Source organism: Stenella coeruleoalba (assembly GCF_951394435.1).
Source record: "Stenella coeruleoalba genome assembly, chromosome: 18".
In the NCBI taxonomy this organism is placed as follows: domain Eukaryota; kingdom Metazoa; phylum Chordata; class Mammalia; order Artiodactyla; family Delphinidae; genus Stenella; species Stenella coeruleoalba.
The window spans coordinates 62,956,529-62,983,676 of record NC_137164.1 but is presented as its reverse complement, the minus strand read 5'-3'; the positions used below and the strand labels follow the sequence as shown (position 1 = coordinate 62,983,676).

The 27,148-nt window shown below is 38.9% G+C and overlaps 1 protein-coding gene across 1 annotated transcript in view; it reads left to right on the top strand.

Moving 5' to 3' along the window:
• DCT (dopachrome tautomerase) overlaps positions 1–25,649 on the top strand; it is a gene marked incomplete at its 3' end in the record, with an annotated part of 29,908 nt that extends 4,259 nt beyond the window's left edge. The window contains exons 2-8 of the mRNA XM_079903117.1: positions 4,209–4,508; positions 7,117–7,217; positions 7,351–7,517; positions 9,648–9,827; positions 11,421–11,556; positions 21,954–22,155; positions 25,477–25,649. Of these exons, the coding sequence (XP_079759243.1) occupies positions 4,209–4,508; positions 7,117–7,217; positions 7,351–7,517; positions 9,648–9,827; positions 11,421–11,556; positions 21,954–22,155; positions 25,477–25,649 (1,259 nt within the window). The remainder of the gene's footprint in view (positions 1–4,208; positions 4,509–7,116; positions 7,218–7,350; positions 7,518–9,647; positions 9,828–11,420; positions 11,557–21,953; positions 22,156–25,476) is intronic.
• Positions 25,650–27,148: the final 1,499 nt, after the last annotated feature.

Here is a 27,148-nt window from a genome sequence, read left to right as displayed (position 1 = left end):
AGAAGCTCAAATATGAAAGGGATCTGACTGCAGAGCTGTGGGGTATATTTTCTCTGAGACATGCTGGAAAAGGGATTTTTTATCAAATACATTTATGGGTCATAGGTGAGCTCAGATCCACACAAATGCTTTCTTATTAGCATTTCTACATTGCTTTTCAGGGGCAACTCTGGCTTCACGAGATGTCTTTGTTCAACATAATTGTGAAGCATCTCTGGTCTTCTGAGTCAGAATCAATCATTTTGTCTTTTGTCATTCATGGTGTTTGGTTAATTTTTGTTTTCACTTTTCCCACAGTTAGACTTGCGTTGATATTTCGTTCCGCCCATGTTCCTTGTCCCGCTAGATGAACGCACCGTGCCTTATATTTGTATCCTCTAGGGCTTAATGCCTTTTATTTAGTTATTCATGACTCCTTCATCAGCCACCCAACCAATGTTTATTTAGCACCAATTATGTTAGGCCCTTCAGGTACAAAGGGGAAGAAACCCCAATATAATTTTTGATGTGTCCACAGCGTAGTGGATGAGTAAGACAGGTACGAAAACAAATACTTAGACCATACGACTTGATAAGTGGCATCTGGTAAAACTAGTAATGGTAACACTTCATACAGAACTTACTATGTACCAATACTACTCTATATTAACATGATTGCTTTCCATAAGAACCTGATGAAGTAGAACTCTTATTCCAATAGGACAGGCTTTGAGAGGTCAAGTCCAAAGTTACCACGTGTGGCAATTGCATGAATGTACATAAAGCTGTGGGTGCACGGAGAGGGCATGATTAGTTTTGACCTCCTTTTAGGTATTAGGCATTAATAAATTATTTGTTGAATAAATGAATGAGGGAGATAATTAGTTATTGGTAATTTTGTTTCTAGCAACCAAAAAGAATCATGGTAGAGAAAATGCAAAGATCTTAAAACTCATGGCCTAAGTTATGAATTATTCAATTTTAATAATGAGACCCCAAAATTCAAAGTCAAGTTTTATGCCTTTAAATCTAGAAATGTATCGAATTTACTATTTTGAAATTTGTGTGTGCTATTTCTTAGCATTTTGGAGGAAGGAATTGCTCTCCTATTGTAGAGCTATGACTACACATTCACCTCCAATCACCTGGCTGTAGGTAAACAGCTGGAAGTTTAGGTATTTAGTATTCTTCACATGCATTTTGTTTAATTGCTTCTCAAAAAATACTCTATTCCTATAGACGCTGCCAAATTAGGGGATACATTTTAATCAAAGATGTTTTAAAAATAGATATTATACAATTTTAGTAGGTACCCCAAGGGAAAATAAATAAACACCAAGCTCCGTGAAGCCTGAAGTGCCTTGCATAGCATTTGATACTGTAGTAGCTGTTGAATAAATATTTGTTAAATAATTTATATTTAATAGCTTCACTCCAGTGATCAACATAAATTTTAATGTTTAATGCAGACTATTCAAGAACTTGATTTTCAGTCTTGGGACTAGTAGAATTTTCCCTTTTAAGTATTTTTTTTAAACTTACGTTCTCATTTGGTGTTGAAACAGGAAAATACAAGTAAGCTGTGTAAGAGTAGGTAGAATATTTTGTATGTTACAAAGAGCATAGAACCCAAATTTTTTTAAAAAATTCTTCTTACTTATGATATTTTTAAGGACATTTTCTTTAACCATCAAAAAATCCATTGGGTTAATAGAGGAGGCCTGTGCATTTTCTTCACGTAGGACACATGTTAATCGTTTTGTTTTCCTGTTATTGGAAAATTTCCTTTTCCTTTAGAGATCCAAATAACCCTCTCTTTACTATGGTCATAATATGTTTTACTTGCATCTATTTTGGTACTTGTAGTTTATCAAAATTATTTGCAGAGCCTGCTTTTCTTTCTAATTCACAAGGGAGAGAAAGGAAGAAGAAAACTGAGGCTTATTGAATCATCTACTACGTGCTTTATATTCCTTTTTTTAATTAAAAACCTTAAATTTCAGCTTTATTGACATACAACTGACAAATAAAATAGTAAGATATTCAAAGTGTCCATCGTGGTGATTTGGCTTTATGTTTCTTTCATTCATTAAAGAAATATTCATTTGTACAAGGCCAAGCATAGGCCTAGGCAGCAGGATAACTGCCTTCCAGTTGTCTGTAGCTGAGACCAGTAGATGTCTACAGTTGACACGATTAATTCAATGAAAAAGGAAATATGAGGTGTCATAGGAGCACAGCATGAGATCATCACCCTGATGTGTGGGATCAGGGATGACCTTGCAGAGAGCCCATCGTGATGCTTAAAGGTGGAATAGGTAACCCATGCAAAGAGGAATGTAGGGAGACCGTGAGGGAAAAGTGTTCTAGACAGAAGGAAGAGCAAGTAAAAAGATCTGGGAGGGGCTTCCCTGGTGGCGCAGTGGTTGGCAGTCTGCCTGCTGATGCAGGGGACGTGGGTTCGTGCCCCAGTCCGGGAAGATCCCACATGCCGCGGAGCGGCTGGGCCCATGAACCATGTATCAAAAAAAAAAAAAAAAAAAAAAAAAAAGATCTGGGAGGAGGGGTAGGAAGAGAAGGAAGGGAGATTGTCACTCACGTTAAATGCTTTACATAACCCCTCTCATCCCCTAGGAGATAAGAGTTATTATCCCTTTTTGTTTCAACATTTCATGCCAATAATATTTAAATGTTTATTCTAACTTATTACCACCTAAGGAATGAGGTGCTGGTCATACCAAAAGCAATAATCAAGGCTAAAAAGGGAAAAGTCAAGCTAAGATAATTTAAACTTTAGATGCTAATCAGAAAGATGCCTAGAGCTTGGTATGACTAGTCCTCAGTCCCTGGGGCGATAACAAACAAAGCAGAGCCGTTTGTTTGCGCTTCCTGACACCACGGCAGCTAATTCACCTGCCAGCCTCCACTGATTTTGTCTTAACTCTGTCTCCTTTGTGAAATAAACCAGCTTTTTAAATGTTGGATTCCACCTTAATTCCTGGAAGTCAGCTTAGTTATTTTGGTTCCACCTTTAGCTTGGTGTATATTCTCTTCCTTCTCTAAATCAATGACCTATTTTGCAGCAGCCCTTCCGTATGTGCTGCAGGGGAGGGCGGCCCAGCAGTGATGACATCCAAGGCTGCAGCTCAACCCCAGGAAGGGACCCCCCCCCCCCCCACGGCATGACCCGTGAGAGGAAGGGAACGTGGAAGGCAGCAGTGTTTTAGTTTGCTAGCGCTTCCATAACAAAGGACCATGGACTGGGTGACACACAGAAACTTATTTCCTCACAGTTCTGGAGGCCTGAAGTCCCAGAACAAGGTGTCGGCAGCTGGGATTCTTCTGAGGCCTCTCTTGCTGGCTTGTTGATGGTGTCTTCTCCCTGTCTTCACATCATCTTCCCTCGGTAACTGTGTCCAAATTTCCTTTTCTTATGAGGACACCAGTCATGTTGGATTAGCCAATGATCATTCCCCCCAATGACTTCATTTTAACTTACTTTTTTAAAGACCCTATCTCCAAAGATAGTCATATACTGAGGTACTGGGGGTTAGGACTTCAGCATATGAATTTTGTGGGGACTCAGTTCAGCTCATAACAGCATGGAATTCATTTCCTGTCCTATTTCTTTGCTGGGAATATTTCTAGGAACTCTCCAGTGTTCAGTCCACTTGGAGAGACAAACATTTCAAGAGAAGAGTAAGGAAAAGCAATTGATCTTCTCTTCTGTTCTACCCCAGAAATGTCCTCCAAACTACATAAGCTTCCTCTTCCATCTTTCCCTTAATTTTTATTATTTATTTATTTATTTTTCATATGATACAGGTATTTATTACACCTACTAGGTGTGTTCTCTTTGGGAAATACGAATCTCTTTGAGACATAGGTTGTTCATTTTTTTGTTTTCCCACAAATACTGGGACCTTTTGAGCAGGAAGGTCTATATTTTACTAACATCTAGAACCAACAGCTAACACGGTGTCTAAGATGTAGTCAATACATATGAAATACATAAATGAACACAATTTTAAGGAAGGGCCAGGACGTGAACGAATAGAAATTTTTCAGTCACAAAGCAAAAACAGACATAAAAATGATACAGACAACAAGTGCTATGGTCATTCAAAGAAGGCATAGAATAGATACAACAAGGATCTCCTCTATGGCACAGGAAACTATACTCAATATTTTGTAATAACTTGTATCCCTTAATTTTTAAAATGCACTAGGAAACTTCGCCGGCTATAACTGTGGAGACTGCAAGTTTGGCTGGACTGGCCCCAACTGTGAGCAGAAGAAACCCCTGGTTGTCCGGCAGAATATCCACTCCTTGACCCCTCAGGAGCGTGAGCAATTCTTGGGCTCCTTAGACCTCGCAAAGAACACGCCGCATCCCGACTATGTGATCACCACGCAACACTGGCTAGGCCTGCTCGGGACCAACGGGACCCAGCCACAGATCGCCAACTGCAGCATCTATGATTTCTTTGTGTGGCTCCATTATTATTCCGTTAGAGATACATTATTAGGTGAGTCTTTTTTTTCCCCTGAGTTTAAGGTATTTTATTATAGGTTTGGGATTGGGGGTGGGTTGGTGGGTGGGAAGTACTTTCAGGCAAGTTAATTGACAAGAGAAAAACCTCTCAAGGAATCAAAGAGGAATTAGGTTTATGAAAGTCATTGAATTATCAGATGCTGCCCAGTGTTAGAATGTAGTGGTTTCTCCCTGGACGTTGGCTGCGGACATTTGAAAATGTTCTTCTCTCCTATAGTTCATGTTTTTGGTTCAGGGTCTAAACTCTTCTCTCCGAAGCTATTCATCCTCAAAGGCAAGAGTTGGTGAAGTGGAGGCAAATTCCTTTTGATTCCAGAAGAAAACATGTCTAAATCTGACCATGGAAGCCTTCTCTGACCTGTTCTAAAAGCAAGTGAAGCTTCTTTGTGCAGAATCAGAGTATTGGTATTGGAAGTGTGTATCGCACTAAACTCACATGTATTAGTTGTGAGACTTTCAGGTCATCGCTTGTGGTGCCCATGCACTGCTGTCATGCCCAGGGTTTTTGGACTTGAATTGTCAAGGAAAAGGATGAGCTGACCCACAGCAGTGTAGCTTGGCTCAGCCCTTTGAACCACAGTTAGGCTGGATGCTTGAGAAAATGGCACCCTGCTCTCCCAGATACTAAAACCTGGGGCCTGGGATGGGAGTTGTCTGTTAGGAACGTCATTCATATGGTACATCAAATTTTATCCTCTGTTATTTTCAGTCAGGGGAAAGCCATGGCCACCAGTTAGCTCCAGGAGGGCTGGAGTCCAGTCCAGATCCTGCTCCGTGCTGTCCTGAACTTTGGCTCTATTTGCAATTATCCCCTCTTCTGGGGCTTCTCTTTGGGGTCAGGGTGAATGAAGATACAGAGCTCACTTTGAATAGTAAGATTCTCATTTGAAATCATCTGTCCTTGTGTTTATCGCTCACTCCCCCTCGCTTGATGCCCCCTCATCATTTTGTTTTGAGAACTTTAAACTCTGTTTTGCATTAAAACATTTATGAAGGGCTGCGTAGCCAACATCAGTGACAGCAGTTTTTTCCCCTCAGTGTCTTTTAAAAACTTGCCTCATAGGTAAGTGTCTGTCTTTCTTTATTGGTAGATACGGAGGCTCTTCTGGCTCTAAACCTTTATTGTTTTCCTGTCATCACTCTGAGGAATTTTTGCTTTATGAGAGAGTAGTCTCTCAAGAGGAAAAGAAAACTATAGTTTCTGGTTGCATCTAGGAATTAAATTTATATTCATTTCTGTTCATCTCTCTGAAGTTATCATGGGTACTTTGAAAAAGAACTAAAGTTAGCTAAAGTTTCTACATAACCATCAAAAGCTGTTATGAGAGGGAGAAGAAGGATAGAACAGGCAGTAAGGAGGTCATTAAATCTCCCAAAGCTTTTCACTAAAATTGGCAGTTCCAGAGGCCAGCCAAATTGGTTGGAATGTATTTTTCTCTCTTCTGGGTTTGGCAACCATGCCTGTCAGCTAATAGTTGTAACTGATTGATGGCTGAGGTAGAATCCGTGGAAGTGCCTTTCGGTTACATAAATGCTGAATTTGGACTAAGTGCAGTTGAAGTTGCTTTATTATTCATTAATCCCTCCCTATAAATACATGCTTTTGTGAGGAATAGGTTAGAAAATGTCTTTTAGAAATATATTTCATTTAGGTCTTGATCTCTTTTGGGGGATACTCATTCTATCTTCATGAAACATTGCTTAAAAATTAAATTTATAACAGGAGCTCTTAAGATGACCTGAATTTCTCTGCTGTCAATCAAACTTTCAAGAGATGAAGGAGAATTTATCCTAAAACTGCTAGTTGCTGCTGAGATTGTTTTGTTGTTGTTGCTTTCAGAGAGATAAATGACAAAAACAGTTGTTTTCCCTTATGGTTACCAAAGGGGAAAGGGGGGGATAAATTAGGAATTTGGGATTAACATATACACACTACTATATATAAAATAGATAAAGGGCTTCCCTGATGGTGCAGTGGTTAAGAATCCACCTGCCGATGCAGGGGACACAGGATTGAGCCCTGGTCCGGGAAGATCCCACATGCCATGGAGCCACTAAGCCCATGCGCCACAACTACTGAGGCCCACACGCCTAGAGCCAGTGCCCTGCAACAAGAGAAGCCGCTGCAAAGCTCACGTACTGCAATGAAGAGTAGCCCCTGCTCGCTGCAACTAGAGAAAGCCTGCGCGCAGCAACGAAGACCCAGTGCAGCCAAAAATAAATTAATTAATTAATTTAAAAAAATAGATAAAGAACAAGGGCCTACTGTATAACACAGGCAACTTTATTCAGTATCCTGGAATAAACCATAATGGAAAAGAATCTGAAAAAGAATATATATATATATGTACATATATTTATATATATATATACATATATATATAAACTGAATCCCTTTGCTGTACACCTGAAACATTATAAATCAACTATACTTCAATAAAAAAATAATTAATTAATTTAAAAAAGTTGTTTTCCGACTAAAACGTCACGGACTTATTGGTTCTGCAGCACCTCCCAGGTAACATTTAACATTTAAAAAAAATCTATTCTGTGACCTCTAACATGTTTCCCAATTGTTTTAGGACCAGGGCGCCCATACAAGGCCATAGATTTCTCACACCAAGGCCCCGCCTTCGTTACCTGGCACCGCTACCATTTGTTGTGGCTGGAAAGAGATCTCCAGGTTGGTCCAAACATTAGTTTCTTTTAATTTTGTTTTGTGTTTGGTCAAGACCCATATCAGTCTTTGCTTTATACAGTTTCTTGTTGTATCTGATGACATGAATTAAATGACTGGTCATGCCCTTTGCTTTCAGCGCCTCACTGGCAATGAGTCCTTTGCTTTGCCCTACTGGAACTTTGCCACCGGGAGGAACGAGTGTGACGTGTGTACAGACCAGCTGCTTGGGGCTGCAAGACAAGATGATCCGACTCTGATTAGTCAAAACTCCAGATTCTCCAGCTGGGAAATTGTCTGTGATAGGTAATCGCATGTGTACCTGCAGCAGAAATCCAGAGATTTTATTTTCTTATGTCTGAGAGATGGAGAATAACTTTACAATTCTCTTTCTAATGCATGTTGGATTCTGTTTACATGTTTCTGAACAGTATTTTCCTGAGGGAGGTGGGATTTTAAAAAACCCTGAGCCCTTTAATAAAAAGAAAATAGAGGTCTGGAAATCACACTTGTGAATTGAATATGCTTGGCCATCACTTTGAGATCAACTGTCTTAAAATGAGAAGTATTTCGTGTATTCAACCAACATGTCTTAAGCACTGATCATATTCTAAGCAGTTTAATAGTGCTGGGAATACAAGGATGAATAAAATATAGCTTCCCTTTGGAATATCATTTTATACTTACAAAGGTAGAAGGCTGGTAAACAAATTACAATATAACGTGAGAAGTATTTTAATAGGTGTATGTCCAAAGCCAAGAAGAGAATCAGTGAGAGTCTTTTAAGAGGTGGAGACACGAGTATTCTGAGACTTCAAGGAGGCACAGATCTCTCAACCAGAGGCAGGGGAGGGTAGTGTGTCCTAGATGGAGGGAACATCATGTATGTAGTTAGGAAAGTCCCTAGAAGCAGTCTGATATGGCTGGGCCATAGGGTGCTGCAGAGGTGAGGGGAACAGGAAATGGGGTGGTGAGATGAATCTCTAAAGTACTAAAATCGGGTCATGTGCATCTGGTGTAGAAACTTTTTTCTACCGTAAGTGACACCAGCAAATGTTTGTTATTTGCAAAAAAAAAGTACCAAAGAACACACAAGCAGCCCATACCCCACAAAGAACTCTGTCCTCAGGGATTCCTTGAATTTGTTTCTCTTTCCTGACACACATCTCAGGAAAAGATTCCCCAAGAAGCTCTTCCGTCTTCCTGTATTCATTTGTTTCCTCCACGATCCTCCTGTTTTGAACTCCACTATACTAGTGCCCTTGTCCTTTGTCTTTCGACCGCTCCATGGCACAGAGCTTTGTTGTCCACGCCCCAGGCTGGGCATGTGCGTGTTTTCGGGGGTCTAGGTCTAGCTCACTGTGATCCCATCTTCTACATCCTAAGCTTTTCCTACAGCCCTCCAGGCAGTGCTCCTAGGGATGTAGTAAGTGCTTTGTACATGACTTAATGTCGTTCCATAAGGGCACCATTTCTCATAGTGCCTTGAGCTATTAATAGGTGGTATGTGAAAAGAGACTCCTCTGATCAAATAAATTTAGAGAATGCTGAGTTAAAAGGGTTTTAAAAATTTTAGAACGTCTCAGAGCCTTTCATAAGTAACCGTGTTCTTATTTTTCAAGAGGGGCTTAAACTTATCTGACCCTGACACCCTTATTTCACAGACCATCTCACTGGAACACACTTGGGAAAGGCTGCCTTGGAGGCTGTTTTTTGTCTAGTTTTTAGGTACTGGCGTCTTTCATCCTCACGTGCGCTGATTCTGTTCTCACACACCCAGTATGATCCCCTCACCCATTAAAATGCACACAGAAACATCCTGAAAATTTGATCTCTACCAAATGGAATACTGTTCTGATGGTGGAATTCCAGGCCCCAACAGGCATGTAGGATATAATCTTATGGGCACGGGACCTTGCCAGCATCCACGTTTACCAATTAACCATCCCTTCTGCCTTAGAACATTTTCTAATACAGCGTTTCTCCTAATACTTCTCCTCCATATAGTTTCACGTGTTTTCACTCTGACCACCTTCATTTGCCTTCAGTTTGCCTGAAATGCTTTCCTAGCTTTACTTCTGCCCAAACTGGCTTAGCTCAATATTAATACAGTCTAGCCTGGTCTCTCCTCAGTTACTCAAGATTCAGATGCACGTAACAGGAGTCACCGTCTTGCCTAGTAAACCCTCTTACTGTCTTTCCAACGGAATGGTAATTTTTCTTCATTATTTATGTGTTGGTTCATATTTCATGCATCTATGTTTTTGAAAATCCTTAATCCATAATTGCTTTTGGAAGCAGTACTTTTACCACATATTTTTGACCCTTGTAAGGTAACTGTAGTAAAATTTTACCACGACTATAACCTTGATTGGTTTGCTGGGCTCAAAGTTATGATACTATCCGTATTATTTCTAATCTCCTTACACATCTTAGCTTGGATGACTACAACCGCCGGGTCACCCTGTGTAATGGAACCTATGAAGGTTTGCTGAGAAGAAATCAAGTGGGAAGAAACAGTGAGAAATTGCCAACTTTAAAAGACATACAAGATTGCCTGTCTCTCAAGAAGTTTGACAATCCTCCTTTCTTCCAGAACTCTACCTTTAGCTTCAGGTTGGTGCTCTGAGCTCTGCGACCCTGGCGTTTTACAATACTTCTAGATTTTCACACCTGTGGTTGTAATGAACTGGAAGGATATCCAGGTGTTGGGAGACATCAAAGCTCAGTAATAGGGAAGCACTTGGTAAAAGAGGGTAACAAGGCATCAGTGTCAAGGAAGTCATCATCCACCTACTATCTTTAATAGCGTAGTTTGAATATCTTCTAACTCAGCCATTCAAAACCACCTTTTGTATTTGTAATTTCTGTACACATATAAGTACAGTCTTCAGAACCAAGGCACCTCACTAAACAGAGTATTTTTGAAATATTTGCTCATGATTTTTCTTTTCTCCCTTAAAAAAATGTCAACCATAGACCTTAATATTGGGGTCTGAGATCTCAGAGGAGTATTACAGATTAAATGCAACTCAGATTACAGCACAGCAATGACATTACGATACTTGACATTTGAAGGCCAACTAATAGTTTTCTCTCTCTAAAAAGACAGTAAGCATGATGAGAAATATGTATGGCTATAAATAAGATTTTAAACAAACATCTTTGAAGCTCCAAAAAAGAATGGCAGATAGACTCATGGTCTTCTCCCAAACTGAATTCTCTCTCTCAACCGTGTGTAAATTATACAATTGGTGTGTTATTTGGGGCCAGGGGCAGGGTAGGCTGAACTTACTGCAGAGGTCGTGCCGAGTGTAGCAGAGCCCAGAGTCTGTGCTGGGGTTGGACACATCCCTCAGAATAGTGTCAAAGGTGAGGTGAAGGATGACCTTTACCTTGAAAAGGAGCATGCATTAGTTTTTCATTGTGATACAAGTGCAGTCGACACAGATTGCCTTCCATATAGATTTTAGTTAAGCGAGTGGTTTTCAAAGTGTGGCGCCCAGACCATCATAATTGACATCACCTGGGAGTTAGGTAGAAAGAACCACAGATTGTTAGGACCCAGCCTGTACCTACTGAATCAGAAACTCTGAAAGTGGGGCATGAAATATGTATTTTTATTTTCCAGTGATTCTGATGTATGCTTAAATTTGAAGATCACTGAGTTAGGGTATGGACAATTAAAATTTCCTGAAAATGAGGAGGGGAAGAAAGAGAAAGGTAAGGGGAATTTGGGGATACGTTTAGAATGCTGAATGTATTACAGTCAAACAGCAGATCTATTTAGTGGAGAAATAGGAATATAAGATTATATGTGAATTCAAAAGAATATTTATTGATCTCAGACCATGTGCTGGGCATGGTACTGAGACCTGGAAATACAAATTTGAAGAAACCACAGTCTCTGTCCTCTAGAAGATCATATCTAGCACGGGAGACAGATATGACAGTAAATAATTGTCATACAGTACACAAAAGATATAGACTCCAACCAAGCAGGTGTGGAAGTAGCATGGATTAGGAGTTCCCTTCTCTTTAGAAGATCTCATTAAAGGCTGTCGCTAATTCTTAGCTATTTAGCTACAACAGAGCTTCCCATTTCCTGACACAATCTCAAAATAGAAGACCATTATCTAGGCTGGAAACAATACAAAGAGATCTTTATCAATTCATGACTCTTGTCACTGACATACTGATTTCTCTCAGGAATGCCCTGGAAGGATTTGATAAAGCAGACGGGACCCTGGACTCTCAAGTGATGAACCTTCATAATTTGGTTCATTCCTTCCTGAACGGGACAAACGCTTTGCCACATTCTGCTGCCAATGATCCTGTTTTTGTGGTATGTTCAAAGACTCAGAAGAGATGAAAACTTTTCTAGATAATGTGTTGGATTTATGTGCTTTACAACAAGATTAAGGTTTGGTGTGTGTTTTATTCTCTGTGTGAATGGGATGTATGCATATGTAAGTTAATTTAAATCTACAGCATAGGGGTGGTTAGATAGCATTTGAAGTTCCCTAATCAGAAACCTATACTTTAGAGATGGTTAGCTTTGGAATGACCCTAGATGGGAGTTTACAGTCCAGAGGTGGATTCAAAAATTAGCATAATAATATTATAAATTATACCATAATTTAGCATAACATATCGTACATTAGCATAATGATGAGTGATTTTTCATTGGTGGGATGAGTGGTGTTAAAGGTAAGTGATGGGCTGGAAGTACTGTGCAGGTACTGTGACCCTTGCATGATGCCCAGGTACCTGAGGTCCAAAGCTCTGTTTGGTGTTTGGTCCTGGCTTCCCTCACCTCACAAAGGATTCTGGCTAAAAATGAGCTGCTTTTGCCATCAGAATATCAGATATGTGGACTACTGGTCCCAACGTCTTACAAGGTGGGGGCTTGTCTGTGAGTCCTCCATTGCCATCTTTGTTCTTCTGTAGGATGGTCCTTGTTCCCTGGCTCTAACTTGATATCTCACATCGCTTTTCAGGCTATCATTTCAGCCATCAGATTATGCCAAGCATTTTGATGTCTACCTTCTCTGCTATCTATCTACACATCTATTGACACCATATGTCTCTAAATAAGTTTTTATTAAAACGCACATTTTAAATTATAAAATTTGTACATACAACTCATATTCATAAGAAAACATGTCACTCCTACCCAGTACTCCAAAATGTTGAGTAGAATAGCGGAATCCTCTGACAAATTGAGGATTAAACCAAGACCTTTCACTCCTACCAAAGGTGGTAATGGTGATGCTAGTAAGTTTTTTTGTTTTAAACGTCTTTATTGGGGTAGAATTGCTTTACAATGGTGTGTTAGTTTCTGCTTTATAACAAAGTGAATCAGCTGTGCATATACATATATCCCTGTATCTCCTCCCTCTTGCGTCTCCCTCCCACCCTCCCTATCCCACCCCTCTAAGTGGTCACAAAGCACCGAGCTGATCTCCATGTGCTATGCGGCTGCTTCCCATTAGCTATCTATTTTACGTTTGGTAGTGTACATATGTCCATGCCACTCTCTCACTTCGTCACAGCTTACCCTTCCCCCTCCCCATGTCCTCAAGTCCATTCTCTACGTCTGCATTTTTATTCCTGTCCTGCCCCTGGGTTCTTCAGAACCACTTTTTTTTTTTTTTTTAGATTCCATATATATGTGTTAGCATACAGTATTTGTTCTTCTCTTTCTGACTTACTTCACTCTGTATGACAGACTCTAGGTCCATCCACCTCACTACAAATAACTCAATTTCGTTTCTTTTTATGGCTGAGTAGTATTGCATTGTATATATGTGCCACATCTTCTTTATCCATTCATCTGTCGATGGACACTTAGGTTGCTTCCATGTCCTGGCTATTGTAAATAGTGCTGCAATGAACACTGTGGTCCATGACTCTTTTTGAATTATGGCTTTCTCTGGGTATATGCCCAGTTGTGGGATTGCTGGGTCGTAGGGTAGTTCTATTTGTAGTTTTTTAAGGAACCTCCATACTGTCCTCCATAGTGGCTGTATCAATTTACATCCCCACCAACAGTGCAAGAGGGTTCCCTTTTCTCCACACCCTCTCCAGCATTTATTGTTTGTAGATTTTTTTGATGATGGCCATTCTGATTGGTGTGAGGTGATACCTCATTGTAGTTTTGATTTGCATTTCTGTAGTTGCTAGTAATTTGATTTTCAATCCTAAGTCTCAAGGATTGCCAAATCTTATGTCCTTATTTTGAGGAAACCCCCTAAGTGTGCAGGGCTTGACAACATTTTTCTGTCGATGGCCAGATAGCACGTGTTTTAGGCTTTGCAGGCCAGATGATCTCTGTTGTAGCTACGCAACCCTGCCACTGTAACATGAAAGCAGCCATAGACAATACATGAACAAGTGAGTGTATTACCCGAAGACTGGGTTCAGTCTCTTGGCCGACATTGAGCCAAAAGACACAACCAAGCTAAAGATTGATCCGAAGAAGGAAGGATTTATTGCTTGCAGCAAGTAAGGAGAACACTGGGGATATTTCCCAAAGCAGTGTCTCTGGGAACAGCAAAATTGGGGAAGTTTTAAGCTAAGGGTATATGAATATTCATGAAGGGGCTCGCGCAGAGGAGATTCAGCATAGAACTGGGGCAAAGGTCGACGGAGTCCAATCTTTAGTTGATTGAAGTCACAAGTCAGAAAAGGTTAACATCATCATCTCCTAGGTTCCACTGATCAGGTGGTTGATCGCTAGAGGGGGGTTTAGATTCTTCAGAACAGCTCAAGAAAGTGCTTCAGGCCAATCTTTACCATTGAAACGGAACTGAGAGTTCCGTTTCAAAGACAGCTAACTTGTTGTCTTTGCTATAGTTACTTCTCTTGCCTGATAACAGTCAGTTTGTTCCTTTGTTTCCTTAAAATTGTTATTACTGAGGCCTGTTCAAGGGCAAGCATTGAGGACAGGCTTAGATCACAAAACGGCTTAGGCTTAAAATGGCCTCTCTTATGTCGAAAAGCTGTACCTGGTTCTTTCCCACCAGGGATTCCCCCTCCCCTATCTGCCTACAAGTGTGGTGTTCTAATAAAACTTTATTGACAAGAACAGGCTGCGAGCCCTATTTACCCAGCAGGCTTTAGTTTGCCAACCCCAGCTTGAAGGGATCAGTGTCTTCTCTGCCGTACAGATGTCTCTTTAGTCATCTTTCTCTTCCTGCTCTAGTTAGAAGCCCACATTATGACTTTATGGACGAGGAATTCCGTGACTTACACGTAGTTCAAAGACACTAGATGTTTAATCGTCCTTGTCTTCATTACTTTTAATACCTTTAATATTTAAAATTTTGTTTTCTTTGGTATAAGTTATGTATATATAAATAGACAAAAAGCCACAGCCCTTCTCTGAAGGCACAGAAGGAGTAATGTTTGGGCACCAGCTCCAGAACTCACAGTTAATTTAGGCTGTTTACAAAGAGTTTCATGTTGAAGCCAATTCAGCTTCAACAGTATTGAGAGCCAGGTTAAAGCACTTAAGTTAACAGAGCTATAGCTTCCGGAATTTCAAATTCATGAGTCAATTTATGCAAAAACATTGCATATAACATTTATTAAATTTATTTTTCTGAAATCTCTTCAAGCAAGAGAAATACAAAGTTGTATATGATCGCAATACTGAGTATAAGAAGGTATAATGCTAAAATGCAGGAAAAACTCTGAACTGATCTCTGAAATTCTAATTTTAAGGTAATTGAAGGAAATGCACTTATCATTTATCATAAAATGCATTTATCATGGAAAATAATATTAGGTCACAGGAATGCTAAGTAGTTCCGTTTTCAATATTAAATGTAGGTATAACCTAGAAAAGAAAAAAAAGAGGGAAACCAATAGACTAAAAAGTTAAATAGTTAACTGCCACAAAAGAAACTATGTTAGAGACTAGTAACTTTCTTCCCAATTCCTAAAGATAATATTCTTAAAGTGTATTTGGATATTGTCCTCCTAGAAAGTTACATTTGGCAAGTTGTAATTCTTTCAATTCCACAGTAGCTAGGAGACTCATAGCTTGCATGGTTAGTACTCACTGAATAGCTCATGTGTCTGTTCCTCACCTTATATGCTGAAATTCTAAATGGAATTAAGACACACAAGCAGCCTTATTACCATTTGTATTTCTTTCTTCTTTTATTGAGCTATAGTCAATTTATTTACATATAATATTGTATATATTATATATGTAACTGAATCACTTTACTTCACACCTGAAACTAACACAATATTGTATGTATTCTTCCTCAGATTCTTTTCCGTTATAGTTATTATAGGTTATTAGATTATTACAACATGTTGAATATAGTTCCCTGTGGTATACAGTAAAACCTTGTTGTTTATTTGTATTTCTTAACAATGACAATCATTTGGATAAGAAAGGAATTTAAGAACATAAACCAAGAAAAGAGAAAATGAGTTTCTAAAAACAAAGATCTAATGGATCACACTAAGTTAAGCCTGTAAGACCTTATCAGACTCTACCTTTCTAGGCTGCAATAAAATGACTAAAATTAATAGGTCATAGTAGCAAATATAAAATACTTCTGAGTTAGTATGAGTTTAGTTGAAATTTTACAAAAGAAGTATATAGGACATTGCTTTTCTCCCATCAAGAGCAAAGCACTTACATTGCTTTTCTCCCATCAAGAGCAAAACACTTAAAAATGGGTCTATTATATTTATCTTTCTTAAAAAGTCATAGAGTAATAGCTTGAGTAATTAAAATAACATTGTTTTATGTCAATTTTAAATGTATTAATGGTTTAATGATTTATAATTACAGAAATATTGGCAAAAAAGTTTTTAGATGTCCATAATTTCATTTCAATATTTCTGCTTATTTTGTTTCATATTCTTATATGTTTATACAGTTGCCAATATAATGCACACATTTTTAGGTTGTTACATAGTTTCCTAAATTTTTTAATTAAAAAAAATTATAACATTATAAGAGGTTCAAATGTAAAAGGCACAAAATGAAGTCCCTGTATCAATACCACCTCCCAGCTATCCATTCCCATTTTTCCCTATTCTTCCAGATATATTTTATAGATATACAAGCACATATATTTATGTATAATATTTCTCTTTTTTATACAAATGGCAGCATACTATAGAGACTTTTGAGACTTTGTTTTACTCTTTAGTTTTTGTTTTTTTACCTATTCTAAACACTTTTTTTTTTAAAGGCCTCATGGTATCCTGTAGCATGAATTTTTCCTGAAATTGGTCTCCTACTGATGGATGTTTAGGTGGTTTCTAATCTTTTGTTTTACAAACAATACAGCAATAAATGAACATGTAAGATAAGTCAAGAGGATAGAATCACGGGCTCAGAAGTTAAATAAACGCATTTGAAATTTTGATAGATGTTGCCAAATTGCCCTCTGGGAGGTTGAATGATTTTTTTCTCCGACCAGCTATGTAGCAGAGGGACAATTCCCCGACTCTTTCTCATTAATATGGTATGTTATTACACTTTTTCATCTTTGCCAATGTGATAAGTGAAAATATTTCAGTGAATTTAATTTTCATTTCTTTTCTTCTAAGTGAAGTTCAGCATCTTTTCACTTATTTGAAGAACCATTTGCATTTCCTTCTCTGTGATCTGCATGTTCATGTAGGATAATGACTTCTGGGAGAGCAAAAAAAACTAAAGGTTCTTAAGAGAATTAGTTAAATGATTTATTCTCTATGTAAGCTAGTAACAAATACAACATCCTCTTTTGATATTTTATTTTTCTTGGAAACCTAATACTCTGTTCATATAAAGATGTATTTTCTAAATTTCACTAGCTTAAGGGAAGCTAATGTGATCATTGATACAATATCCAATCTCCGGAACAGTGGTTAGGTTCTTTAGTGGTTAGTACTTAGTTGATGTGCAATAAATTATTGAGCATCTATTAATGTGTCCCTACACTAGATGCCATGCAAACATAGTCCTTTAAGTTCACAAACTGTGTCTGGTAAACAACTCTCCTCATTTTAAATATGGGGAAAATAAAGTTCAGAGAGGCTAAGAGTTGAGTACATCAGATGAACTAGTAAGTGGCTGAGCAGAGATTATAAGAAAAGTTTTCTCCTCAAAAATTTCCCCACGTGGAGTCTTCCAGCTACATATTTTGCCTTTTGTCAGTTTAGACAATTCTAATTTGATCACTTCACAGTTGCTTTCATTATAGCTGAGGACACATTGTCCTGTTAGATCATGTTGATAGGAATTAACACTAATTGGTGAGGCAGGTCTGAATAATTTCCCTTGACTTTTGAAAAGATAGGGCATTGGTTTTGTCATGAGTAAGGATTCATGACTTTAAAATGCCACATTTACTTATTTAATATATGTATTTTTAAATAACTGAGATAGACAGCCACTGATTCCTAAGTAGCATAACATCTTGGTGAATTTTACAAGAGCTGAGGTGCCAGAAAGGGTGGCTGGCCACTTGCTTGGGCAGGAGCTCCCAGGGTGGCAGGGTTTCTATAGGCTCAGTCTGGGTGGTTTTATTTTATTTCATTTTATTTTTAATAATTGAAAAGCTCTAATAATATTTAATTAGGTACAAGAAATACTCTTGACTGAAGTGTGTACCACATTCTATCATGATATACTCTTATTTACTCTTTTTTTATTGAGGTATAGTTGATGTACAATATTACATAAGTTACAGGTGTACAATATAGTGATTCGTAATTTTTAAAGGTTATACTTCGCTTATAGTTATTTTAAAACATTGGCTATATTCCCTGTGCTGTACAATATATCCTTGTGGCTGATTTTATACACAATAATTTGTAGAGATGGTTTGATTTTTAACTTGTACATGCAAAATGGCTAAATGGAGCTGAAGGGGTTCTTTTCAACTCTAGACTTTATAAGGATAAACACATACTGTACTGAGAAGAACTAAACCTGTAACTAAGAGATGAACTATATACACTTCATTATTGATGAATTAAGTAGTATAACAGCAAACCATAATTTATATACAAATCTAAGATGGTTCTAGCATTCATTTGAGTTCCTCTCTCCTAGAGCTTTGGTGGTCCCTTAGTCTTGAATGGCCTGGGAGTATCTCAGTTCTTCTCTAGAATCTCTTCTAACATCACCCTGGTCCTCTCTTTTCAACCTGTATTGTCTGCCTATGATGTATGCAGTTCAGCATACATCACATCTTTTAAATTGACATGCTAATAGCAGAACTCTCCTGTGTTCTCTGTTTGCATCTGTTCAAAATTTAATGCTTAAACTACAAGCGTTCTTCCTCAAGGTATAGCAACTGAGTTCCTAATGCTCTTGATATTTCTTCTTATATGCATGCTATCATATCTTATATACAGTGTATACTGTATAATTTTATGTATACATATGTATATTTTGTATCCAATGCTATTATACAAATCTTTTGTGCAGAAAGGGTGCTTTCCCTATGTAACTCCTCCAAAATGCCTGAAAAATACCTTCTATTCTGTCTGCTCAGGATGCAGTGAGAGAGTGGGTAGAAAAGGATAGGGAGAGAAAATTATAGCAAAACGGGAAACACGCACCATCCGGGCTGAGCACTGCCCGGGAGACTATTATTATTCAAATGCCCATTTTCTCTGGTTGTTTCTTCTCTCTCACTGAATGTGCCGTCTATGGAGTACTCATGTCCCTGTGGGAGAGCTTAGTCAGCTAAGTAGAAGTTGGGTGTTGTGTAACTATTTCATGCCTATTGCATATGGCTTATTTAGGTATGTAAAATCAACATCCTGACTATACACTGCTTCAAATCCTTGACAGAACAAGGCAAGAATAAACAAATATTATTGATACCATAAAATAACAAGCATGGTTAGCTCTGCTTTTTACGAGTTACCATTAGGAATTCTCTCATTTAGAAATTCAGACCCAACTTTTTACTTGTGACTTCTAACTTAAGTTTTAAATTAGAGCTTCTCATATGGAACTGTGTGTCTATCATGTGACTTTTAAATGCTCAGATATGAATTCTTAGAGGACCAGAGCATCATCATGTTACCACAATAAGATCCACTCTGATTATGAATGACATCTTCTGGATAGTAATACGCGAACTCAAGTGGTGAAAACCACAGTGAGCTGGTCTTTGATAAAGTACAGATGTGTTTTCAGTCAGCCTCAGGTTTCGATAGTAACGTTCCTCCAGGCACAGATACTCTTCTCTTGTCATCACGCGATTCCATGTGGCCGCAATCTGAATTTGCAGCCATTTAAATGAAGGTTAAGTTTGGTAGTAACTTTATCCTCCAATGATCTTGAGAAAGGCATGCATGCTTTCCCTGTACTTTATTAAGTTTCTTTATGCCTGTAAGCACAACATTTGTCGATCAGTTGCTTTCTTCTGCAAGGGTTACATTTAAAAATTTTTACCTCGAAAGCCCATGTAATCACATTTTCTTCAATACTGCCTCGCAAGTTGAAATTTAGTGGGGTTTTTTTTTCTTCCTGTACCTATCCACACTTTGTTGGAACAAGATAGAATAAGTTTTATACCGAAATTTGTAACCTCATTTCTGAAGCACTCAATTATTAATGCCAAAATGTAACTATGAATCTCTATAGCAGATATAAGTCAACAACAGTTTACTTTTACTTTGTTCTGTTTTTATTTATTATCATCAAATTACATTTGACCTTTATAGAGATATTAACTTAGCTTATTTTCAACCTGTGTCCAACAAACATATCATTAGTTTCTCAAGAGCAATTCAGGGTATTTCGTTGAGGAACAATGTTCACAACTTCATCAAAAATACCTAGTCTCCAGGTTGCACTACTTCTCTTTCTAGCCTCTGGATATATTGTTGCTCACAGCATTTTGTCTGTTGCCTTTTTTGCATCTTCTTGGCACACACTGGCCTTTCTTTTTTTTTTACTACATTCTATAAATTGGGTACTCTGTGTGTAGTTCCTACTAGAGCTTTTATTGTATAATGTTTAACAACCCTTCTGAGACCTATAATCTCTCCTTCTTACTCTTCCCCTGTTATTTCTCCAAATTATGAATTGTTTTAGAGTGTTGTCCCCTCCTTAATTATTTACACTTTGTGCTGGGTTAATTCTAGTGCTTTCACCCAGTTATTTACCTCTTACAGCATTAAATCTGCATCTTTCTATGCCCTGAGAGTCTCTTATTTCTTTTCGTAAATCACAATTTGATCTCTCACTTGAACTCAGACAGTATCTAAAAGTTCAAGAGATGCTGTATGGCCTTGCTTGGAAAATACATTCTGGTACACCCCTTTTTCTGTGTATCCCTTAGCATTTGGTTCAGCTGCTTAAAACAGAAAACCAAAATTACAGAAGCCTAAACAAAAAAGAGGTTTATTTTTCTCTTTGTGTAAAAGACCTCTAGTGGCAGGCGGTCCAAGGGCTGGAATAGTAGCTCCAGTCATCATGAACACCTTCCGTCTTTCTGTTTTACCATCCTTGGTGAGTGGCTTCTTTTCTTAACTTTGCTTGCTAGCTGCTAAGATGGCTGCTGCGGCTTCAGCCATCACATCCATGTACCAGGAAGCAGCAAGCAGAGATGGAAAATGAAAAGGGGACACTTTTAAGCGAGACAACCACCTTTAACGAGATGCCCTAGAAGTCCTATGCAATGACTTGCAGTTAAGTCTCATGGATAACTTGACACATTGTTTCACCCCAAACACAAAGGAAGTTACTGTGGAAGAAGCAGAGAAAGGCTATTGGGTAAGCAACCCACAGTGCTTGCTACACTTAGACACTGTACATCTATTGCTTGGTCTCCACGCTTGAGGCAAAACTTCTGTTTGAGGCTGGCAGGCTCCCGAGGCTACGCCTGGAGAAGGAAGCACAATTGCCCTCTCTGGGAACCTCTTAACCTTATGTGGAGTTTCCAGGATTTAGGGCATGTGATATTGTTTTCAGGGACCCACACCAACAACTAACACTTAGCTCCTTTTCCAGGGCTGAGGCCCCTTCTCAAAGATGAACTGTTTCTGAACTCTTCTTGTGGGAAACATTGGTCACTAGCATTATCATGTGTTCTTCTCAAGTTGTTGCTCATGCGATAAACTCTATGCCTTTATTCCTCCGGGGTTTAAATTTTGTTACTCAAAGCCAAGATTTCAGAACTCAGAAAATCCTTTCTCTCTGTGAAAGCCCAGGTCTTACAATTTGATGTTTTGGTTTTTAACGTGATTGTCTCTGACATGAACTTTAAAAGTCCATTCAGGAAAAAAATCCCCTCAGTAAATCACTTGATTCTTTTTACTATCCTGAAAGTAGAAAGCTCTCACTGTTGCCTGAATGGGTGGACTAACTACAAGAAACTTTGGGTAAGATTTGAAACTATTATCTACTAAATAAACAACAGTAATACAAGCCAGAAGGGCAAGGCAATTAAAAGGGTTAAGAAGTGCGAAGGACTGAGAAGTCAGACTGGGCTTCCCTGGTGGCTCAGTGATTGAGAGTCCGCCTGCCGATGCAGGGGACACGGGTTCGTGCCCGGGTCCGGGAAGATCCCACATGCCACGGAGCGGCTGGGCCCGTGAGCCTCTGCTCCGCAACGGGAGAGGCCACAACCGTGAGAGGCCCGCGTACCGCAAAAAAAAAAAGAAGAACCAACCCTATTTCATTTTAGAGAAAGTTCCAATCAGATTGGTCTGATTGGAACAGACCTATCAATGTTAACACCGTGTTCAACTGTCTTGCAGGTCCTTCATTCCTTTACTGATGCCGTTTTTGACGAGTGGATGAAAAGATTCAATCCCCCTGTGGATGCCTGGCCTCAGGAACTGGCACCCATTGGTCACAATCGGATGTATAACATGGTTCCTTTCTTCCCTCCGGTGACTAATGAGGAACTCTTTTTAACTGCAGACCAGCTTGGCTATAGCTATGCTATTGATCTGCCAGGTAACTAATGCAACTTCTAAATGCATGATTCGTTCATCTTCTAAAGAAGCTTTCTTTCCTTTTTCCTTTCTTTCTAGTGTAAACCACGACCTTAAATTGAAGTACTCAGGTCTAGTTAAGTTTATTGGCAATTTTATAGAGTATCTATATTTACCAAAATGAGCCTTTAAACTACCAATTAAACATCAGAAAAGGGACTGGTTGGATGACTCTTGTTTTAGAAAACTGAAAGTTGTTAAGAGAACTTATTTCACAGGGAAAGTATCTACACCCGATTTGACAATTCTACTTGCATTAATTGAAAACTGGCTGTGGTTTGAAATGCCTAAGCAATAAAATCAAAATACACTAGCCACCTACGGATGGGTACTAGCAGGACCTGAAGGTAAGGCTGGGCTTACGGTGAGGCAGACGCAGCACGTGCCTCAGGCACAAAGTTCAAGGGCAGGCCAAAAACTCAGTAATTGAGCTAAGGAGTAATATTCTCAAAAACCCAAATTCATGCAAAAAAATCTATGATGAATACACTACCAAAAATTTAAAGACAGCTGTCGTTGTTTGTTTGTTTTATACCCCTGCATCAGTTTGTAAGTAGACCAATTTTTTTTTTCCCCCAGTTAGCCAGTACCAACCTGCTGAATGGGTTTGTGAAGATGACAATGGCCTGCCAATAGATTGGGCTGCACGGGGCTTCATGTGTACATTTTTTTTTTTTAATGAAATTTTTGAAGTCATGTTTTTAAGTTGTAGGTTTTTTGTTAGCTTTTCCACCTGGTTCAAAATATGGGAGGATGTTTTGATAAGTGTAGGTAGGGGCATTATATTTTTTTATTTGCCCAGGCCCCAGTATAGCGCCATGTGTCATTTAAAGAATCTTAGGACAGGTTGAGAAAGGAAGGTAAAACAATTTTAAAAATCTCTAAATTTTTCAAGAAGCTGCAAAACATACGGCCTATCTGCTGGTGGCATTTCCCCATTGGTGCAAAGTAATCAAGATGATTTCTGAGGTCACGTGTCTCTCTCTCTCTCTCTCTCTCTCTGTCTCTCTAACTTTCAAAGCCTTTCAGACCCTGGACCCTGTCCTTTCTTTTTCCTTCCAGTTCTACATCTACTGCAGCTTACTGATTTGAAGTTTCCGTTCTTTGGTCAGCTAAGGATATCTCTTTGAAATCTTTCTCTTTTCTCTGGGATTGAACATAATAATAATCAGAAAGTTTGGAATGTGCATTTTGACCATGCTTCCATGTCTTCTGACATCAGCTAATTAACAGGTACAGACCAAGAGTCTAAACATGCCCAGAATGCACTAACTCAATAGAAGATACAAATTACATTCATTTATTGGTTTAACAAAGAAATTTACAATCCTGCCTGGGGAGACATAACTATAACAAAAGGTTGGAGAAGGGAGAGAGGGATTTGGGAAAGGAGCTGGGTCTTGAACTAGATTAAAGAGATGGTAGGTCTTAGGTAGGTGAGGGGGAAAGAAGGGAGCATGTTAGATTGAAGAAGGGCAGGGAACAGGGCTGTGAAAGACACATGTAGTCTATATAGAGGACCATGAGACGAAGGTCTGGTTGTAGTGGAGGGCTTGGGTAGATAACTGTGAATTAAAGTTGGATTTGAGAGAAGGGCCTGGTTACTGAGCGCTTTAAAAGCTGGGCAAAAACCACGAGATGCCACTCTACATCCAGAAAGCAGAAAGTAACAAGTGTTGATGAGTGTGGAGAAAATGGAATCCTCGTGCACTGCTGGTGGGAATGTTACGGTAGTCTCTGTGGAAAACAATATGGCAGCTCCTCAAGAAATTAAATGTAGAATTACCATACGATCCAGCAATTCTGCTTCTGGGCATATATATACCCTCAAAGAATTGAAGGCAAGTAATGAGATATTTGTACACCTCTGGTCATAGCAGTGTTATTCACAACAGACAAAGGTGGAAGCCACCCAAGTGTCCAATGACAGATGAATGGATAAAAAAATGTGGGCGATACATACAATGGGATATTATTCAGTCTTAAAAAGGAAGGAAATCCCATCACATGCTGTAACATGGGTGAACCTTGAAGACCTTATGCTAAGTTAAATAAACCAGTCACAAAAGGACAAAAACTAGGATTCCACTTCTATGAGGCACCTAGAGTAGTCAAATTCATAGAGACAGAAAGTAGGATGGTTGTTACCAGGGGCTGGGAGGGAATGGAGAACTGGGGAATTACTATTTCAGTTTTGCGAGAGAAAAAATTTCTGTGGATTGATGGTGGTGATGACTGCACAAAAATGAATGTATTTAATGTCACGGAACTTAATTTAAAAATGGTTAAGGTGGTAAAACATATGTAATGTGTGTTTTCCCACAATTAAAAAATGATAAGTAACTAAAGAAAAGCTAAGCAGTGGAGTTTGGACGATAACAAAGGCAATCGTTTTTGGCTCCTGAACCAAGAAATGACAGAATAAAAATCTGTGTTTTAAGAAGATGAAGATGGCAATAGATCCTGCCAGATTGCTGCAGGAGGAGACAAATTAAAATCCTCTTGGAGAAACACCATTGTGATGAGTCAGGGTCCTCTGTGGGACTGGAGGGAAATAACTAGAAGGACAATCATACATTTAGAGAAGTGTAGAGTACAGAACAAGAACCCAGTTCAGAGAAACTGAATTTAAGAACAGCTGGCCAAGGATATGATAATTTTTAAGGAAACAACAAAAAATGAAATCCATTAATTTTGTGGAAAAGTGCTTATAAAATATATTTGAATAGAGGATTGGATTTATCATGTGATGATTCAGATTTTATTCACAACTATTTAAATGGGTCCAAATTCCTTCTGCTCTTGCTGTTGATTCTCTCCTGTTATAATAGCCAATCTCATTTGTCTTACTCACTTATCACCCCATAAAAAAGGTAGAGACAATAGAAGAATTTCTAGACCTGAAGGTTGTGTATTTTGCAGTTCCCCAGATACCATTTTAGCATGCATTTTTTTACAAATGAGTTTCTAACTCACAAAAGTAGTTATATACTTCCTTGGAGGGTTTATTCTGTGTAAGTATTTATCGTAAGAAATTTTTAAAATGCAATAATCTACATTCAAATAATGGAATGCCATTTCCCACTTCCTCCAGAAAAACAATTGTGGATATGATAAATAGTCGGTAAGGAAGGAGAAGATAAATTTTATTCCAGCCAGTGTAGTTTTGCTTTATCAACAAAAGTGCATGTGAAAGGCTAATAGGTTTATTCTTCCCTTGTCTAAGAGTATTCAGCCGATGAAAATCCCAATCATAGACCCTTCTCTTCTGCTTTAATTTCAGTTGAAGAAACTTCAGATTGGACCACAACCCTCTCAGTGCTTATGGGGATGCTGGTGGTTTTGGTTGGTCTTTTTGCACTGCTGCTTCTCCTTCAATATAGAAGAGTCCGAAAAGGATATACACCCTTAATGGAGACACAGTTAAGCAAGAAGAGATACACAGAAGAAGCCTAGATGCTCACGCCTTACCCTGGAGAAGAGGCTGGCCAAGGCTTAGTTCTGACACTGACAGTGAGCAAACGAATCCTCACTGGTTTTCCTTTCATTGAAGATCTTTGGCATAGCTCCTCCTGTTGTGGTGATCCCAAATACGGAAGATGCTTAGCTGTAGTTTCTGGTTTGCTTTGTTTATCTAACAAACAAGCTAAAGTGCTTGAGGGTGTCTCTACCATCAAACAAAGGTAGAGCTGCTGATGATTGGTGGTATTTGTTAATAATTCCTCATTTTGATTTAGCCTCTTCGTGTTCTGAGAGCACCCCAAAAAATCGATAGAGTGGATTCATTGAAATTTGCAGGCCAGTGTAATTTGAGAGCTGAACAAGATCATGGTTAAATCTTTCTCAGCCCACACGTCTTCATTTGTAAAGGGATGGGGGCAGGAAGGTGCAGGTGCTACATGAGTCCCCAAGGTCTCTTTTAGGTGTAAACATCTGTGATTTTAGGTGGCTTCCTGGTCATCTTTCTGCAGCTTCTTTTTCTTCTTTTCTCTTGTTCTCTCCAGCCTGTAAAATGGTCTTGAAGATGAAAATAGGCCTTATTTTCCATACAGGATGGAGAACGAATGAATGAATGATCAATTTGGTTCTCTTTTATAAATTAGACTTTACAGAGTTTATAAAGAGTCTGCAGTTCTTAACAGCAGAGCTATCACCAGAGTCCATATTCCTTTGCTAGGGAGGCTCAGATGAAAACTTATTCATGCATTTGGCTTATTTTTAAGAGTTGACTTTACATTCATGAATGCTGCCCTGTACTGACGTTACTTACAAATGCTAATTGCGTCTTATCATTTAAAAGCAAACCATCCATACAAAATATGACAATTCAGAATGAAATGGCTAGGATCCACTAAGTAATCATCAGATTATGAGAGATGAGAATGAGGCAGTCTTTACGAAAATGTTTAGGCTTATCAAGATGATCCCTACTTCTGACGAGTTAACGTTTTTTGAACTCTTAAGACAGTTTCATCTGTTCACGTCTGGTATCCATGCAGTAGGAGTGAAGCCACCGAGGTGGCCCTTCTGTCCACTCACTTCAGCTCCTCTCTACTGGAATGGATGTGTGTGAAGAATGGGGCTTAAGAGCACCCTGGAGCCTTCTCCATATGGGGGGGCTAGAGGGTGCAAGATTTACCAATACCCAGTGTTATTCCCCGGAATAAGACTGCAGAAGCCAGAGAAATGGACAGAGCTCAATCTGAACTGAATTTGAGTGAGTCTCATAAAGTATATCTGAGAGTAGGCTCAGCAGAGGAGAATCAAGACAGCCCAGAGTCCTTCATGGGGTGAAGCCCTGCTTGGACCTCTAACCAGCGCCACATGCATAGATCTCAATGCCTGCCTTTGATAGAATTCATGGAAAATTCAGCAATGTGTTATGAACATGGTCCACTCTGGCAGGTTTATTTTCTGAACTCAAGGTTGTTGGGGAACACATTTTTACGTCCTGT